The sequence below is a fragment of the Tauraco erythrolophus genome, chromosome 6 (genome assembly GCF_009769465.1).
Source record: "Tauraco erythrolophus isolate bTauEry1 chromosome 6, bTauEry1.pri, whole genome shotgun sequence".
NCBI classification, from domain to species: Eukaryota; Metazoa; Chordata; class Aves; order Musophagiformes; family Musophagidae; genus Tauraco; species Tauraco erythrolophus.
In genome coordinates, this window is record NC_141470.1 from 42,817,360 (window position 1) to 42,836,589 (window position 19,230).

The window sequence follows — 19,230 nt, forward strand, 5'->3', positions numbered from 1 at the left end:
ATGCAGCCTTTCAGCATCTTTCCATTCTGCCCCAGCCAACTGCCATTTCCTTCCCTGGGAGGCACCACCACAGGGTGGGAGCCCAGGCTGGCCTCTGGCTCCGGCTGCCTCAGTCCCCTCCGGGGAGCCGGCTGCGCTCGGGAACAAGCCCCGCCGTCGCCTCCGCGTCCGTGTGGACGGCCACACCTCGACGCCGCTCTCCCGCAGGGAGCGCCGCGGCGCTGCCGGCCTGCACGGCCGCCCGAGGCGGGACTAGAACTCGCGTCCCGCCGCCTGCCGGTTCCTCGCGCTGCCCGAGCGGCCACCGGGGCATCAGTGACGCGCCTGGCGCGCGTGCCCGCGCGGGCCGGGCGGAGGGGGGGGAGGCAGGGGGTGTGGGGGGAGGCGGAGCGGCGCGCGTGCGCGCGCAGCTGGCGGCCGGCCGCGCGCCCTCTCCCAGGCTTCCCAGGGAATCCAGCGGCAGCAGGAAGAGGCGCTTCCCCGCGCACGCGCAGCTGGCCGGCCGGGCGGGCGCGCGCTGAGCCGCGGCGGCGGGAGGGAGGGGGGGAGGGGAGGGAAGCTGCTGAGGTAAAGTTAGGGGGAGAGAGAGACTCCGTCAGCGAAGCGAGAGCCGGGGAAGCTCGGCGGCCGCCATTACTGAGCCGAGAGCGCCGGGGAGGGAACGGAGAGGTGGGACGGGGCTGCGGCGGCCGGGAGCGCTCGGGAGCTGCGGGCCAGAGAGCGGAGAGAGCCCCGCGGGGAGGAAAAGCCGCCGGGGGCGCCGGCGTGGAGAGTGCGTCCCGGAATGCTGCCGCTCCCGCCGCCGCCGAGGAGCCGGATCCCGACGGCGCGAGGTGAGGGGAGGAATCCGGTCCCGTGGGACCTCGCCCGGCCCGGCGGCCGGGAGCGGGGCGGCCGGCCCGGCAGGCGGAAGGGGAGCGGGGGGAGGAGAGGAGGCGGCTGTAGCCCGGCGAGCTGGTGCGGCGGCCGCTGGCTGTAACCAGTCCAAAGGGCTAGGGCTGGCGTGGGGAGAGGGGAGCCGGCGCCCCCGCCTCCCTCCCCGCTCGGCCCCCTCGGCACCTCCACGCGAGGGAGGGGAGGCAGGAAGGGCAGGGAGCGGAGTCCCTGGTCCCAGACAGGTGATGAAGGCCTGAGCAATGGGAGGGTCTGAGCCTGCCGTACGAGGCTGCCAGCTGGTCACGGCTCTCCAGGGAGGCAGGAAGGGGAGCTTCCCTGCTCCTCTCTTCTTCCTTCCTCATTCCCTTCTTCCTCCTACTCCTTTAGCTTCCTTCCTTCTTCCATTCCCACTGCTTCCCCCCCCCCCTTCTGTTCTTTCTCTGTACTTCTTTTCCTCCTTATCGCCCCCTTCTACTCATTCTCGTCTTCTCTGTTCTTTTCCTTCTCTACTAAATTTGAACAGTTGTCAATTCCTCTCCTCCTTCCGTTCACCTTCAAATATTGCTCGGTATTAAATTTCAGAAAACTTCACTCTCCTAATGATGTGTGTGCATTTCTGTTTTTCCACCAGGTGGATTTTAAGGCTTTGAAATAGGGTAGCCAGTTGCAGTGTTGCAGCTTTCAAGCGTTTTGAATCCCTTCCACCAGCATAACCTTTAGACTCTCTCCACCCAAGGAAAGCACCAGAGATACACAGATATAATGCCACGGTGTTGTAAATATAGGACGGAAGGAGTATAAAACACTGTTTTAATTAAAAATAGAAGAAAGACCACTTACTTAAAAGGAAGATGTACTTGTCACCTTCCCCCTTAGAATCCACCCCACCGTTCCTCTCTACCCCCCTTTTGCCCTCTCCTGTATTGCTTTTGATATCAGCGTGGAATATTTCCTTAATAAGTAGGAGGGAAACGTTTTTAATCTAGACCAAAATAGGCCTGTGGGGGTATGTGTGTATGCGTTAGTTTAGTGTCATGCAGATAACTGGAGGATATTTTTTTTTTCTTAATAAAAATCCTTGACAGAAATTTAAAAACTCTACACTGCAGAGTAGAAACAGTAAAGAGAGAAGAGCATTTGCTGGTCAATTGGACGTCCATTTTAAACCTGTGCACTGAAGTCAGTTACAGCGCTGATACTTGTATACTTATTTCATAAATGAATGAGGAATTAATAGGTAGCTTTTTTTCTGTTGTGCTGTCTTACCTTCCTGAGGTTCTTAGTATGACAGCTGTTTTCAGCAGTGACCAGAGTTAAGTCTTTTCTCAAAAAAAAATACGTATTTAAAATTTATAGTACATATCTAACGAGCGTATTACAAATATTCATGCAGGTGCATTTTCATAAAGGTTTATTTTCCTTTGTGCTTCTTTGAAGATTGCTTTTAAGAAGTGCTAAAATTCTTTAAATTCTACTTATAGTACTCCACTGAAACTCGGTGATATTAGAGCTTAGGAAGTATGATATATGTGTATATGGTGGTTTTTTAAGAGAGTCTGTAGTACTTAAAGTATCAGAAATTGTTTAAACATTTGTTATGTTACCACTAGCTTGTTTTAATATAACAAGTTGCTTTTAAGCTTGGAACATGCTAAGCGTAAATAGTATGCTTTCTTTTTTATTTTTTAAAGTATCCCTATATAAGGCAGCTGCCAGCATTGTGAAAATGTAAATAATTGCGACCAAATGCCTACCACTCCCTGATATTGGACTTTCTTTTAGCTAAGGTGTTGCGTGTGTAACCTAATCCAATTAAATACTTTAGGCTTATACTAGATTGTTTTAAAATGCTATATTTAGCACTAACAGAGTCGAATGCTGCACATGTTTTCGAGGTGAAAGATCAACTTTGCTTTCCCAAAGCTGTAGGTGTTTTTCTATGTGCAAACTTTGTAGGCACGAAAAGCACAGATCATAGATAATAGATTGTTCTGTGTAAGTTTCCCCTTTGGGACTTGTTATTTGAGTAGACAGTGCAAAGATAATCCCATTCTGTTTAATAAAGGTGCGAAAAGGATGCCAACGGTACCTTAAGGCTTGCAAAAGCACTTTCCTAACAGAAGATTAATCCCATGTACTGGCGACCTTCAGGAATGTTTTGCATAAAACTTCCAAGCGCTCACTACTTTTAGTAGGCTAATACGTGGTGTCGCCTTAAGATTACACGCGTAAGGCATCCTCCAGGGATGATGCTCTCTGACCTTTGCCGAGAGAGCGGAAGCGGGTGAAGTCCGACACTCGGCGTTAACTTTTGCAGGTATAGTCGTGTCGGTTAGCGCACTGTGACGTTTCTGGACATGACGTAGCTGCGGAGAGTGACGCCTGTGATGCCTTCTTGCTGCCTGATGGCGAAAGGCGGCCGTTCGGAGGAGAGGAGAGCTCACCGCGCCGGCGGCAGCTCCTCGCCACGCGCTGGGCCGCGCGGCCGCCAGGGGGCGCCGGGAGCGCCCGGGCCCGCGCGCCCCGCCCCGCCCTGCCCCGCGCGGGCTGGCGCGCTCCTCCGCCCCTGGTAGCGCCCTAATTAGCGGTAATTAGCGCAGTGTTCGACCTCGGCTTCCGCGGGCTTTGATGCGCTCCGCCGTACTCAGAACTGCAAGGCTAAGTTGAGGAAATTTCAGGTAGTGGCAGTAGCACTGGGAATTCTCCATTAGGACTGTCAAGCTTTTTTTTTTTTTTCCCCCCTATATCTGTTATTTCTGACTTAATGGGCACGCAATGCTGTTAATCGCTTTTTTTTGTGTGTGTGTGTTTTTCCCCTGAGAATTTTTAGCCTAAAGGTCATTGTAAGTGACCTGGAATATTCTTAGGTTTTTGCATCCATTTAAAAAAGTTCTTTTATGGGTATTACATGTCACAGATTATCGTTTGAACCCTCTCATCACTTCTGTATGTTTGTGGATTTTACTGAAATATTTGAAGAAAAATGTGTTCAAAATCCCTCACAGGAAAATCTGGAGCCATTATAGTGACACTGCTTTGAATTTGAGTATTAACTGTGCTTTTCTAGTCACTAACACCTATCGGAAGCTGATTTAATTAATCTGGTGCTAGTTCTACACATTACGTTTTGTGGTAAATTAGAGTTGTTTCTTTGGCTTTGAGTTACAATTCCCACCCATTTTTGCAGTTCTGCATCAGCTGACATACAAGCATAACAGGAGAATGTTTGCATTTAAAAAAAGTAAAACCAATACCTGCATGCACAATTTTGGAAACGTGTATATTGTTGCATCTTGGCCTTTATTTATTTAAGTTGGCTAGTTATTATGCCGAATATTATTTGCTACTTACACATGACTTTTCACTTGCTCGTTTAGTAATTTAAAGAAGTGGATAACTAGCATTCTCATTTTACACAGGTGAAAGTCACACATATGGCTTGTACAAGGTCAAACAACAAACTACTGTTTGAATTAAGTCTCAAAACTTATGGTGTCAGGTCCTGGATTCTACGCGGCAGTTCCTCATCAAGCAAAATAACATGAAATGATCCAGATATGTGGATGAGTGAAATTTGCTGCTGCCAGGATGTAGATTTTTGTTTTTGCAGGAAATGCATTTTAAACCTTATTCTGTCCTTACCTCGGTCTCTCCTTTCTCGTTTGCTTCTTTTTCTTTCTTCTATTTTTATCAGTTCTTTCTTGGATCCCCTTTGTAAAATTTCTCCATTAGTTCTTTTGTGTTCTTCCTGAATAACTTTGTAAATAAGCCTGATCAGGTAGTCTTGCACTAAGAAGCTTCTCTGACCAATATGCATGTCTTTAGTAGGAGCTTCTTCTGTGCAAAAAGAATTATTTTTCCTGTAAACTTGTACTGTTTCCAAAATATAGGCTTTGAACCTTTATTGAATGCTCTCAGATGTTCAGAAATTTGTAGATCAGTGACTCTAGAGGCCTAAGTTCAGACTAGTGCAATGCCGATAGTTTGAACCTTTGCAGGTTAGCTGTTTATTGTACCTTGATCTAATTTGTGCAGGTCGTTTGTTTGTTTGTTTTGTGAACAACAGCGATGGTGATAGATGCCTCCTGGAATGCTAGATTCCAGCTAAAGAATGATGTTTTGGTTTGAATTTAGAAGTAAAGTTTAGGCCTTGATTTAATTTTGGGTAATACACTGGAGGTCTTCAGGGTATTCTTATTCACAGGAGAAATTTAGTAAACTTATTAAGAATTAAGAGCTTTGAGCTTCTGTTTTTAAACACAGTTTTGCATTGATTTGTAATATGAAGTTGCGCAGTCAGATTTATTTTTTTTTCTCTTTTTAAAATTTTTTAATAAATTGATTACTTTGCTTTTGTATGCAAAGAATTACCTAGGCCACGTAACTCCTTTCGGGATGGTAGCTGGCCATCGTACTAACTGAATCAGAAATGAACAGCGGTTGGGGTAATTTTCATCCTTTGTTCACCTAGCATGACTAGTCACCACACCGCTTAAACTGTACTCCTCTTCAGTCAGAGTATCACTATTTGAAGACTTTCAAGGCATTGTCCTTTACTATCTTATTTAATTGCTTGATTGAGCTTATTTTCTGATAAGCAATGTGAATCTCTCTTTTCCCAGTGTTGGCTGATACTTGCAGAATTTTACCAGGGAGTATTGTATTTACCCTTATGTAGAAATAAGATTTCAAGTACAGTTACTTAATTAAGATTACCAGCACTTGACAAGGCAAGAATATTGGCATGTCAGTAAAGAGGATGGGACGCATTAAGTGACTAGGACCCCAACAGGCTTTGGTGAATTGAAATTGTTGATAAGATGACGCTGGTATACTCTGTGTCTGCTTTAGTTTCTAAAAAGGATTTTGATTTGAAGAGAAGATTTCTTACGCTCATTTGAGTGAAAAAGATATGTCTTTGGAAATATTGAATGAGGAATGACAACATTACCTTAGGCTTCATCAGCATTAGATTTATATATATAGTTTTTTTACTGGTTCTTGAAGTGGAAATGATTAAATTTTTATTCTGGTTTGTTTTGGGCAGAGCTGTAATTACTGGTGTGCTGATAAGTGTTGGAGTTCATATACCATACTAAATATTTTCCAGTGCCAAGTTTTGGTTCTCAAAAAGTGTGAAGTGAGGGATGATGCCATATAAAAACTTACTGTCCGTGGTAACCTGAATCCAGAGCTGTAACTTCCTTTGAATCATGGTCTTTGATATACGAAAGTGCTCTGCCTTCAAAAGTCATCCTACAAACCATTTCAGTGATATCTTAATGCGCTTAAATTTACTTTGCGCTCTGCTGTAGAGGTCACGGTAACTTTTGGTGGGTGCATGCTGCTGCAAAGCAGACTAGACTGTGATGGCCCTTGTTTTCATGTGTGCTTTTCTTTGCTTGACCAGAGAATTTACAAACACTATCACAAGACTATGGTAATTGAAACTAACCCTGAAAAGCACTGGCCCATAAACTGTTGCATCCGTTCAATGTTACAGAGTGAGTAAAGGACTTTCTCCGTTGGCACTGTTTGTTCCCGCTTAAATTGTGGTCATAAGCAATTCTGTAGAGTCTTTCAGGCAACATTTCTGCTTCAGCCATGTTAAGTCTGCAGATGACAAACATTTTTAGGTTCAGAAAGCAATTTCAGAAGGTATTCAGAAATACTTGGTGTTTATCTGTAAATTATTTTCTTGACTGTGGACCTATCTACAAGTTTCTGTGCAGCCACAATTACTAAATAATGATAACTATTCTAGTATTTTCTAATAATATGCCATTCCATGCTAATATTTAGAATTCAGCTCAGAAGACTTTGGGAGACATGTATTTGAAAAAAAGGCTATCTCTGGCCTCTTAGTGCTTGGAGATGATCTTGCGGGGGGGCCTGTCTTTGAGCTTTCTCTTGTGGGAGTATGCGTTCCAAAATGGCTGGTATCCCCCTCCATCAAGCCTCAGGTGCATTCTTGCAGGCAGAGATACTTTTCTCTCAGGTTGTCTGCTCCTCCACATACTCCACTTCAGAGTTGCATGGTCTATTTCCTCCTGTACGGCTATCTGCTCTGCTCACCTAGCTGTGGACGTGGAGGAGTGCCACAACTAGGAGGAAAGGGCAGGGAGCGTGACTTACCTCCTGTCTTCTCTTTCAAGTGATGGAGTTTAGGTTGGCAGCTAGGCCAGGCTTAATGCAGGACTGGTGGCCTGCTGCCTGATGATTTTGGTGGTGCTTGGTACCGCAAGTTGAGAATTGCAGTATTATTGTGGTATTGATATGTTGCTTATCACTATTACTGAACCTTTTTTGTCCAAAAGAAAGTTTATTAAAGCTTAGACTTTTTCAGTTAGCTATACTATTCCCAAAGCAAAGTGAACTTACTAAGAATACAATCCGAAGTGACAAAACAAGAAAAAAGCTCTGCCGTACCTTCTTGATGTTATTTTTAGCACTTATACAGCATGGTGCTGCATCTTGCTTAAAATGACACCTTTCCTTAGTTAAAAATGGCTTACATCATGATCCAGTGCAAGTGCCTCAAGTACCTTTCCTTTTCTGCATCTTAATATGTGTATCCCTGTCCTGACATTTGAAGTGGGTTTTGTATGGATGGAAACTGAAGAAGTTCTATGGAAGGGAATTCCATTTTTGGTTACTTTGTAGCAGCATCCCTGCCATTAAATCAACACTAAGGTTACACTAATAATGTATATCTTAGTTGAGTGTTCACTGTCTTCGAAGCCACAGTCTGTGAGACCTTTTCACGTAGAAATGCTGTACTACAGGTAAAAGGATTTTAAGGTAGACCGTGTTTTTTTCTAGTATTTTAAAATCTGTATACATTTATTTAGACATACATTAATTTTATATAACTTGTACTTACTGACTATACTGACTTCATCTTACAAAACAATGTTCTAGATATTTTAGAATTCTAAATTCTTCTACAGGTGATTAGTGGTTTTTATAGGTCACATTTTGTATGTTACCTGAACTAAATTAATTTTTTTTCAGAAGAGGCTTCTGCAGCCTAGATAGTTTTAAAATACCAGATTGAATTTATGAAATCACAGTCAGTTAAGAATTATTGTGCCCTCTCAGTCCCAGGTATTAATAGCTGTGCTTACAGGATTTAAACCCTCTAAGTTTAGAGGAAGACCAGCTTGAGCCGTGAGTTCTGTTTGTGGATTTAAAATGAGGAATACAATCCTCACGCATAGGTGAAGTGTACCTTCTCTGGTTGCTACTTCTGCTTTCATGATTTTTGAAATTATTAACGAATCTTACTTTTTGTTTTCAGATCCCTCAGGGAAGGACTTACTGAAGGACACTGTTTAAATGTGTGACATTACTGCAGGAAGATCACAGCAGGATAATCATCTTGCTTTGCACCTTGTTTTCCTAAGGGTAAGTTTGGGCTTTAGGTCTTCATAATCTTGTGTTTAAGGAGGAAGGTGGGTGAAGAATTACAAGATGATACACCTTATTATCTTTTTAACTACATTTGGAAATCTAAAAGCATGTAGAGACAAGGTCCTGTGGTGTGATTGTAGAAGGTCAGAGATTCTTCCTGCAGTGATGTCATACACTTTGTCTTCTGTATTTCTTAGAATTTTTCTGTTTAAACATAGAAGTGCTCTATTATTTACAATTCGAAGACTGAAATTAGTTGGGGAAATCAAACAACCCCTCCTTTGAATCTGTAACAAAGATGAAGGTGGCGAGGGCCATGAATCGGCCTGTTTTCAAGTTGTAACAGAATTAAGCAGATTGAAGTAAGATAATCGAACTAATTTATCATGAATTTCCAGTGTGTGTATTTTAAAACTGTACAAAACTATAAAGTACCTTTTGAATTAGTGGTATATGGAAAAGAAGAATTTCCATTTGGGGAGCAGTTTAATAATGATTAAACATGTTAAACATATTAAACATGAAGCCATTATGAAGTCAGATTTTGACCAGGTTTATTACTAAATTAACATAGATTTCATTCTGTGGCTTTGCTATGTACAATCAGTACAGAGTAGAAACTGTATAAAAAACAAAAAGAAAACCACACTGGTTTTAAATATCTTTAGTGATTCATCTTCCACTATGGTGAAAATATTCCATGTCAGAAATTTTGTGAGAGACTGTGTGTATTTTCAGTTTCAGTGTCCCGTTTCACCTTAGTCTTTGTACTTGCTCACTTGAAAATGTATGGATTTGACAAAACGTTTGTTGCTGGAGGAGGAAGAATTTGTGCTACGTGAGGATGTGGAGTATCTGAAAGTATTGATTGTTTCTTATAAACTAGTTGCAAATGGACAGTGTCTTCCTGATTAAATGAAATAATCCCATGGATGAAGATTTTTGTGTTCTAGTTTAGTCCACGTCAAATCTGTATTGTGCTGTGGTTAACAGAAAATGTTTTATGGTGGAAGTGCTGACTAAACTTCTCATTCTAATAGTTTGAATGATGCTGCTATGATAAGCTTTGCTTTAGAAAGAAAACACTGGGTTTATTTGTAGTAATATAAACACTGCTTGTGAAGGATTTACTTTTGCTAAGTATTTTTATTCCCCGAGCCATTTTCTGTTAGCTCTAAATTCTGTGTTTTCAGAATATAAAAAACACAGTGGAAACAGAAAAAAGGAAAATCTAAAAAACAACTTTTCTTTCTGAATGTGTCTGAGTAAACTGATTTAAACAAAAAAAAGGAAAATCATTCTTAAAATATGGCATAAAAGTTTCAGTTCTTGCAATATAAAAACTCTCAAGTATGAAAATTAAACCAAGTTTACTTTTGTCTTCATTTTATAATGAAACTGATACTACTTTGTTGTAAAAAAGGTACTTTCCTTGACTAGGACTTCTGTAACTGAAAGCTGGTTTTATATATGTGGTTTTTATTTTATATTTTGGTCAATGAATTTACTTACAAATATTGTTATGTTAATACTATGTTTCTGATCAGAAAGTAAGTTTTCTATTTCTACATGTTAGTAACTTGGAAAGCTCTGTTGGCCAGATTGATTCTATATGGGATATTAAAGGTTTCAGTATTTTTATCTTGTATCTCAACTTTTAGTGATACAAATACTTCTTTTACTGCTGCTTGTCTTCAAGCTCAGATATGTTTTAGTAGTCATGAAGTAGTTTTGCAAGTATTAAAGCAGATTTTGAGAGCTTTTTGGGTGAGAGATCCTACACTTTTTTTTTTTAAACTAAAGGAAGGTACTACAGTACCATTCTCGACAAATGATTGCTAAAATGACAAAATACATAACAAATAAAGTTGAGATATTGTGAATAAAATTTCGGTATTGATTCTCGTTATACTTTTTCCTTCATATAAGGGCTATTTACAGGTTTATTTACTGTGATGATTTTGTGTGGAATAGAGTTTTCTTCGTAGTAGCTAGTACGGGGCTATGGTTTGGATTTGTGCTGAAAAGAGTGTTGATAGCACAGGGATGTTTTAGTTATTGCTGGGCAGTGCTTGTACAGAGTCACGGCCTTTTCTACTTCTCACCCCACTCCACCAGCGAGTAGACTGGGGGTGCACAAGAAGTTAGGAGGGGACACAGCTGGGACAGCTGACCCCAGCTGACCAAAGGACTATTCCATACCATATGATGTCATGCCCAGCATAGAAGGCTGGGAGAAGAAGGAGAAAGTGGGGGACATTTGAAGTGAGTGATGGTGTTTATCTTCCCAAGTAATGGTTACACGTGATGGAGCCCTGCTGTCCTGGAGATGACTGAACACCTGCCTGCCCATGGGAAGTAGTAGATGAGAATGAGTTTCTTGTTTTGCTTTGCTTGCATGTGCAGGCTTTGCTTTCCATATTAAACTGTCTTTATCTCAACCCATGAGTTTTCTCACTTTTGCTCTTCTGATTCTCTCCCCGGTCCTGCCACAGGGGGAGTGAGTGAGTGGCTGTGCGGTGCTTAGATGTTAGCCAGGGTTAAGCCACCACATTTACATACATTTACATTGTTATTTTGGACTTCACAAATGTAAATCCAAATATGTTAAGTACAGGAGTCAATAGCTTTCATTTATAGTGCCATGTGGTAGCTTTCTTTTTATGAAGAAAATGAAAAAAATATTTTTATCAAAATATTTTCACAAAATTGTAGAATGGTGTAGGAGGTACCTCTGGATGACCTCTGAAGGTCATCTTGTCCCACCTCCCTGCTCAAGCAGCATCACCTAGAGCAGGTTGCCCAGGACCATGTCCAGGTGACTTTTGAATATCTCCCATGAGGGAGCATTCACAACCTCTCTGGACAAACTGTGCTAGTGCTTAGTGACCATCATGATAAAAAAGTGTTTCCTGATGTTCATATGGCACCTCCTGTGTTTCAGTTTGTGCCTGTTATCTCTTGTCGTGTCACTGGATGCCACCAGAAGATGTCTGACTGTGCCTTCTTTGCATCTTTCCCGCAAATATTTGTACACATTGATGAGATCACCCTGAGCCTTTTCTTCTCCAGCGTAAACAGTCGCAGCTCTCCCAGCCTTTCATTATATGAGAGATGCTTTAGTCCCTTGGTCACCTTAGTGGCCCTTTGCTGGGCTCTCGTCGGTGGCTCCATATCTCTCTGTACTGTAGAACTGGACACAGTGCATCAGGTGTGGCCTCACTGGTGCTGTGTAGACAGGAGGGATCACCTACCTTGACCTGCTGGCAATACTGTGTCTAATGCCGCCCAGGATACCGTTAGCCTTGTTTGCCACAAAGGCACCTTACTGGCTCGTGTTCACCTTGCTGTCCACTGGGAACCTCAGGTCCTTTTCTGCAAAGCTACTTTCCAGCCAGTTGGCTCCCAGCATGTACTAGTACATGGAGTTGTTCTTTCCTGTATGCAGGACTTTGCAGTGCACAAGGTTCCTGTCAGCCCATGTCTTCAGCTTGCCGAGGTTTCCCTGAATGGCAGCACAGCCCTCTGGTGTATCAGCCACTTCTTCCCAATTGTGTCATCAGCAGTCTTGCAGAGGGTACACTGCCTCGTTATCTAAGTCATTAATGAAGATATTGAACAATATTGGACCCAGTATTGGCCCCTGTAGTACACCACTGGTTACTGGCCCCAAACTAGATTTCATGCCACTGATCACAACCTGCTGGGCCCAGTCATTCAGCCTTTCAATTTTTTTAACGTTTTCCTCATAATGTAATTGTTTATAAAACAGTAAATATCTTTCCATTTGCAGTATGTATGTAAGGAAAGTTGTCCGATTAATGATTATGAGTAATCGTTGTACTTGGTGACAGTTTCCATAAAGCCACTGAAACCTTGTAATAATTCTGTGGAAATTTCAGTATAGATATAGCAGTTTTTGTTTACCATTATTAAAAAGATTTTTTTTTCTTAGAGACGGAATGATATCACATTGTAATCTTAAAAATCTCAGATATAAGTCTTATTTTTCTGTACTTAGTATCTGTATGAGAATATTTGTATTATTCTGTAGAATTCAGGTTAGAAACTTCTTAAAAGCAGTTTACTTTCAGTGTACTAAGTAGTTTACTTCTGCAAATAGGTAGCGGCTGAGCCACATTGCCAACTTCCTGGTTTTAGAGTTTCTTATTTTGAAAGTTTCTTTCCTGAGACCTACAAATGCACACAAAAGTAGTGTTATTCATGTAAGCATGCTATCTAGTGGAAGTATGGACGTGAATACAAGTGTGTGTATGTGAATATTGGGTTGGAGTTAGAGTTTTTGTCTTGTATTTATCATAGTGGAAAATATTTCTAGTGCCTATAAGCTATAAGGGTAAAGAATAATTTGCGATTTTGAGTATTTTTTTTTTTAAAAAAAGTATGTTGATCACCTATCAAAATAGGTGATCAACTATTATTAAACTATGCCTAAATCTTGTTTATTTTAAAATTTAGAATATAAATAGCATTAATGTGAATGAATTATGAGTTTAAGATCTCATTTAAAGTATTAGTCAAATTTTCATATATGTAGAAAACAATTTCAGGGTGAGCAAGGAAAACTGCTTTTAAAAAAATCTCTCATGAGTATTAGAAAGAAATACTTGCAATCTTTAATTTTTTTTCCCCCTCTTTATTTTCTTTAGGAAGATGATGCTCCTCATCCTAGTTATGAGATTCTCTCAATGACAAGCTAAAGCAAGAACAACTGAAAGCTGTTTCTGGAACCCTGGATATACAACTTAAATTTGTAGGAACCTTTCCAGAATGAAAACCACATACAGTTACCTTGATAATTGCAAAAGGATGAGAGGAAAGTTATGATGGCAAAAAACAAAGAGCCACGTCCCCCATCTTATGCTGTTAGTGTTGTTGGACTGTCTGGAACTGAAAAGGATAAAGGTAATTGCGGAGTTGGAAAGTCGTGTTTGTGCAATAGATTCGTTCGTTCAAAAGCAGATGAATATTATCCTGAGCATACCTCTGTGCTTAGCACAATTGACTTCGGAGGAAGAGTTGTTAACAATGATCACTTTTTGTACTGGGGTGACGTAACGCAAAGTAGCGAGGATGGAATTGAGTGCAGAATTCATGTAATTGAACAGACTGAGTTCATTGACGATCAGACTTTCTTGCCTCATCGGAGTACGAATTTACAACCTTATATAAAACGTGCAGCTGCCTCGAAACTGCAGTCAGCAGAAAAACTAATGTACATTTGCACAGATCAGCTAGGCTTGGAGCAAGACTTTGAGCAAAAACAAATGCCTGAAGGGAAATTAAGCATAGATGGGTTTTTATTGTGCATTGATGTAAGCCAAGGATGCAATAGGAAGTTTGATGACCAACTTAAATTTGTGAATAATCTCTATATCCAGCTCTCAAAATCTAAAAAACCCATAATAATAGCAGCAACGAAATGTGATGAATGTGTGGATCATTATCTGCGAGAGGTTCAGGCCTTTGCTTCGAATAAGAAGAACCTTGTGGTAGTGGAAACATCGGCAAGATTCAACGTCAATGTTGAAACATGTTTTACTGCACTGATACAAATGATGGATAAAACTCGTGGTAAACCTAAAATAATCCCCTATCTGGATGCCTATAAAACTCAAAGACAGTTAGTTGTTACAGCAACGGATAAGTTTGAAAAACTTGTCCAAACTGTGAGAGACTATCATGCAACTTGGAAAACCGTTAGTAATAAACTGAAAAATCACCCTGATTATGAAGAGTACATACATTTGGAAGGAACAAAAAAGGCCAAAAACACGTTTTCAAAACACATAGAGCAGCTTAAACAGGAACATATTAGAAAAAGAAAAGAAGAATACATTAATGCATTGCCAAGAGCTCTTAATACTCTCCTGTCAAATCTTGATGAGATTGAACACTTGAGCTGGTCAGATGCCTTGAAGTTAATGGAGAAAAGGCCTGACTTCCAGTCCTGTTTTGTAGTGCTTGAAAAAACACCTTGGGATGAAACTGACCATATAGATAAAGTGAATGACAGAAGGATTCCATTTGACCTTCTCACAACGCTAGAGGCAGAAAAAGTTTATCAAAACCACGTGCAGCATCTTATATCTGAAAAAAGGAGGGTTGAAATGAAGGAGAAATTCAAAAAAACTCTTGAGAAAATCCAGTTCATCTCACCCGGACAGCCATGGGAAGAAGTTATATGTTTTGTAGTGGAGGACGAAGCCTTCAAGTACATCACTGATGCAGATAGTAAGGAAGTGTATGGTAGGCATCAGAGGGAGATTGTTGAAAAAGCCAAAGAGGAGTTTCAGGAAATGCTTTTTGAACATTCGGAGCTGTTTTATGACTTGGATCTTAATGCAACACCAAGTTCAGATAAAATGAGTGAAATTCATGCAGTTCTGAGTGAAGAACCTAGATACAAAGCTTTACAGAAACTTGCACCTGATAGAGAATCTCTTCTGCTTAAACACATAGGATTTGTTTATCACCCAACTAAAGAAACTTGTCTCAGTGGCCAAAATTGTACGGACATTAAAGTAGAGCAGTTACTTGCCAACAGTCTTCTGCAACTAGATCATGGCCGCTCAAATTTATACCATGATAGTGCCAACATTGATAAAGTCAATCTTTTCATTTTGGGCAAAGATGGCCTTGCACAAGAATTGGCAAATGAAATTCGAACACAATCCACTGATGATGAATACGCATTAGATGGAAAAATATATGAACTAGATCTTAGGCCAGTTGATGCAAAATCCCCATACCTGTTGACTCAATTGTGGACCTCAGCCTTCAAGCCACACGGATGTTTCTGTGTGTTTAACTCTATTGAATCACTGAATTTTATTGGGGAATGCATTGCAAAAATAAGGGCTGAAGCGTCTCAGATAAGGAGAGACAAGTATATGTCTAATCTTCCCTTTACGTTAATATTGGCTAACCAGAGGGACAGTGTGAGCAAGAATCTACCTATTCTAAGACATCAGGGACAGCAATTGGCCAACAAATTACAATGTCCTTTTGTAGATGTGCCCGCTGGTACATATCCACGCAAATTTAATGAGACGCAAATAAAACAAGCTCTGAGGGGAGTACTGGAGGCAGTTAAACACAATTTTGATGTTGTAAGTCCAGCTCCTACCATTAAAGACCTGTCAGAAGCTGACTTAAGAATCGTCATGTGTGCCATGTGTGGTGATCCATTTAGTGTGGATCTTATTCTTTCACCCTTCCTTGACTCTCACTCCTGTAGTGCTGCTCAGGCTGGCCAGAATAATTCTTTGATGCTTGATAAAATAATAGGTGAAAAGAGGCGTCGAATACAAATAACTATATTATCATATCATTCTTCAATTGGTGTAAGGAAAGATGAGCTTGTTCATGGATATATACTGGTCTATTCTGCAAAGCGGAAGGCATCCATGGGAATGCTTCGGGCGTTTCTTTCTGAAATACAGGATACGATTCCTGTCCAGTTAGTGGCTGTTACTGATAGCCAGGCGGACTTCTTTGAGAATGAAGCGATCAAGGAACTCATGACTGAAGGAGAGCACATAGCAACAGAGATTACGGCCAAGTTTACAGCTTTATATTCGTTATCTCAATATCATCGTCAAACTGAGGTTTTCACGTTGTTCTTCAGTGATGTATTAGAGAAGAAAAACATGATTGAAAGTTCTTATATGTCAGACAGCACAAGGGAAACAACGCATACCAGTGAAGATGTTTTCCCAAGATCTCCCAGGGGAAGTTCCCTTGACTATAATTATCCAGATTCAGAGGATGATACTGAAGGACCACCACCTTACAGTCCAATTGGTGATGATGTAAGGTTACTCCCAGCACCCAGTGACCGTTCCAAGTACCGATTGGATCTGGAAGGAAATGAGTATCCTATTCACAGTACACCACTCAATTGTCATGACCATGAACGCAACCATAAAGTGCCTCCTCCAATAAAACCGAAACCACTCGTTCCAAGAACAAATGTGAAAAAGCTGGATCCTAACCTCCTGAAAACAATTGAGGCAGGTATTGGCAAAAACCCCAGGAAACAGCCTCGAGTGCCTGCGGCACCACCAGAAGATATAGACCAGTCTGACAACTATGCTGAGCCTATTGACACTATTTTCAAACATAAAGGCTTTGCAGATGATATCTACGCGGTTCCAGATGATAGTCAAAATCGTATTATTAAAGTTCGAAACTCAATTGTTATAAATACCCAAAGCGAGGAAGAAAATGGGTTTTCTGATAGAATATCTAAAAGTCATGGGGAAAGAAGGCCTTCAAAATACAAATACAAGTCTAAGACTCTGTTCAGCAAAGCTAAGTCTTACTATAGGAGAACACACTCAGATGCAAGTGATGATGAGGCTTTCACCACCTCTAAAACTAAAAGAAAAGGAAGACATCGTGGAAGTGAAGAAGACCCACTTCTTTCACCTGTCGAAACATGGAAAGGTGGAATAGATAACCCTGCTATTACATCGGATCAAGAATTGGATGATAAAAAAATGAAAAAGAAAACCCACAAATCAAAAGAAGATAAGAAGGTAAGTCAATTGATTTAAATTTTATTCACAACTTCTGGTGCATTGTAAGAAGGGAACAGTCAAAATATGCAAGAGTTGCACCCTGTTTTGAAACAAGTGTTTTAAAATGTTGCTGTACTCTTGTTTGATTTTTGTGCAAGTTTCTACTTAACTTGCTCAGAACTAGCAAAGCTGAGGGGAAGGAGATGGTTTGTCTACCTAATCAGCAGTTGGATAAATTTCAGTTCTTTTCAGCTCTATATGTACACATGCAGTTTCCCTTCCATCTGAGTAAGTGAAGGGAGAATTTGGTCCACAGCACCTTCTTTGTTAATTGTAACATCTTTTTTTCGTTTGTTTAAAAAAAAAAAAAAAAGCTGCTTTATGAGTCCTTGGGTAGAACTTGTTCTTACAGTTCTTGCAGTTCTCGCTGTGGGAATGAAGTTCAGGGCTGGTAAATGAAAGGGGTGGTTCCATTGTAATTCTCAATTGTCTACCTGGAACTCTCAAACAAGAGCATGAAAAGGAAACTTCGTATAGTATTTTACTGACTGCTGCGTTTCCCTGGTGTGGGCAAGCAAACAATCAAGTTGAAAGCTGCGCTACCTGTACAATTCTCTATTCAAACAAAATAAAGGGAACAAAATGCCTGCCCAGTGTGGGTTTCTAAACAATAATAATGTGACTTTCTGCTTGAAAAAGGTCTACACTTTATTTTGATCTTTATGCTTGATAGTTAGTTATTTTTTGACTTAGTGCTTTAAGAATATTATATCAAGGTAGTGTTGCAATATGGGTACTGGATGTATACTGTCTATAGTTTAGATTTTAATTTTAGGCTAGCAATCATTTTCTTGCAAATAGTTTTTGTTTAACATTAAATGAGGAGTGTTGCTGGTTAGTTAGATGTTTTCTTTCTTGTCTCAAAGTAAGTCGACCTTTTTAATATCGTCTTTTGTAGCGTTTTAAAAATGTTCCTTTTAGCTTAAATCTGATAGTACTTGAATAGCGTTTAGAAATAAGTTTTGTTCAAGTAGACCATAGTTAAATTTTGCTAATGGATTAAATTCTGAGTTGTACTTCCTAGTATGCATTTGTGATTTGAATTACACGTGACTGATTTAAAGGCCACTAAATTTTCTTAAGGCTTACTCGTAAGCATAGATAATGATGTCTTGTGGGTATAAAATCATACAGTTAAAAATACTCTGAAGTTATTCTTTTTGGGAGACATAAATTTTTTAAAAACAAATAACTTACATACTTTTGACGGAAATTATCCTTACTACATAGAAATGGAAATACAGTATTCATAATCCTCCTGCTATCTCAGCTGTGTTGAGTTGACAGAAAGTTCCTCTTAGTGGGAAATTTATATTTAAACTGTGTAGACCTAGTATGGTAGGATCCTGTCTTCCTGGCATTGTGTCAGGAACCCCCAATACCTTTACCAAAGCCCCCGCTTTTGGCTTTAGCCTGATGAGATGCAGCCTGTGTTGGAAGTTTCAGGCTGTTCTAAATTTTTGTAGTGGTTAAGACTCTTGAAGAGTACAAGAGTCATTTTAAGTTTTCTTAAACAACGAAACCAAGAGGTGTGTGATTGTTTTTTGTTGTTGATTGTGTTTTGGTTTGTGTGTTGTGTTGTTTTTTTCTAACTTGCAAGCCGTGGTCCAGGGCTGATACCATCAAATTGGTCAGAGAAAACTTCTAACAGTAGAAGTACAAATTATTGTAATGATGGAGAAAGCAAATTTAACTTGATAGCTAAAATGTTTGCAAGCATTCAAAATATTTAAGAATGTTGAGTGCTTAGTGCTTTTGCTAAGTAGTGGCTTCCGTGTGTGTTGACTTGCATTATGCTGAAGCGAGAATAGTTCCAGTTCACGTGATGAGTCATTCTAGTTTGTAGGATATTCCTTTGATTTTTTGAGTTGTTGATTTTTTTGCAAGAGAGATGCAGTTTTATTAGTTTTGGAACTTACCATGTTTTCCTATGTAGTTTTAGATAGCAACTAGCAGTCTTTAATTACAAAAACTCAGAAGTGATTCAAATTGTTTTCCACGTTGAGTGTTATTTAGTCTATGTGAGGGATGTTAGTGCATCACTATTTACAGATTTCTTGCTGGTTTTTTTTTTGAGAATTTTGACACCTTGAATGTGAAAGGGATAAATAAAGCTTTTGTGCTCCTTTCTGAGTATTTCTTAGCTTTTACTCATACTTTTTCTTAATTATTCAGCTGTATGTAAAGGGAACGTAAGATACATGTGTAATTATTCTTGTTATAATTATAGTGATTCTGAAATACAGAAATCTTATGAACAAAATAATTTATTTTGGAAAAACTCAGCCGTTGAAGTCCGAGGTCCTCATTGTCTCTGTCAAAGATTACAACTTAA

The 19,230-nt window shown here is 40.3% G+C and overlaps 1 protein-coding gene across 1 annotated transcript in view; it reads left to right on the plus strand.

Annotated features, from left to right (window-relative positions):
• The first annotated feature begins 787 nt into the window (after positions 1-787).
• Positions 788-19,230, plus strand: part of ARHGAP5 (Rho GTPase activating protein 5) — a 49,850-nt gene continuing 31,407 nt past the window's right edge. The window contains exons 1-3 of the mRNA XM_086613727.1: positions 788-833; positions 8,177-8,283; positions 12,960-16,853. Of these exons, the coding sequence (XP_086469853.1) occupies positions 13,134-16,853 (3,720 nt within the window). The 5' untranslated portion in view covers positions 788-833; positions 8,177-8,283; positions 12,960-13,133. The remainder of the gene's footprint in view (positions 834-8,176; positions 8,284-12,959; positions 16,854-19,230) is intronic.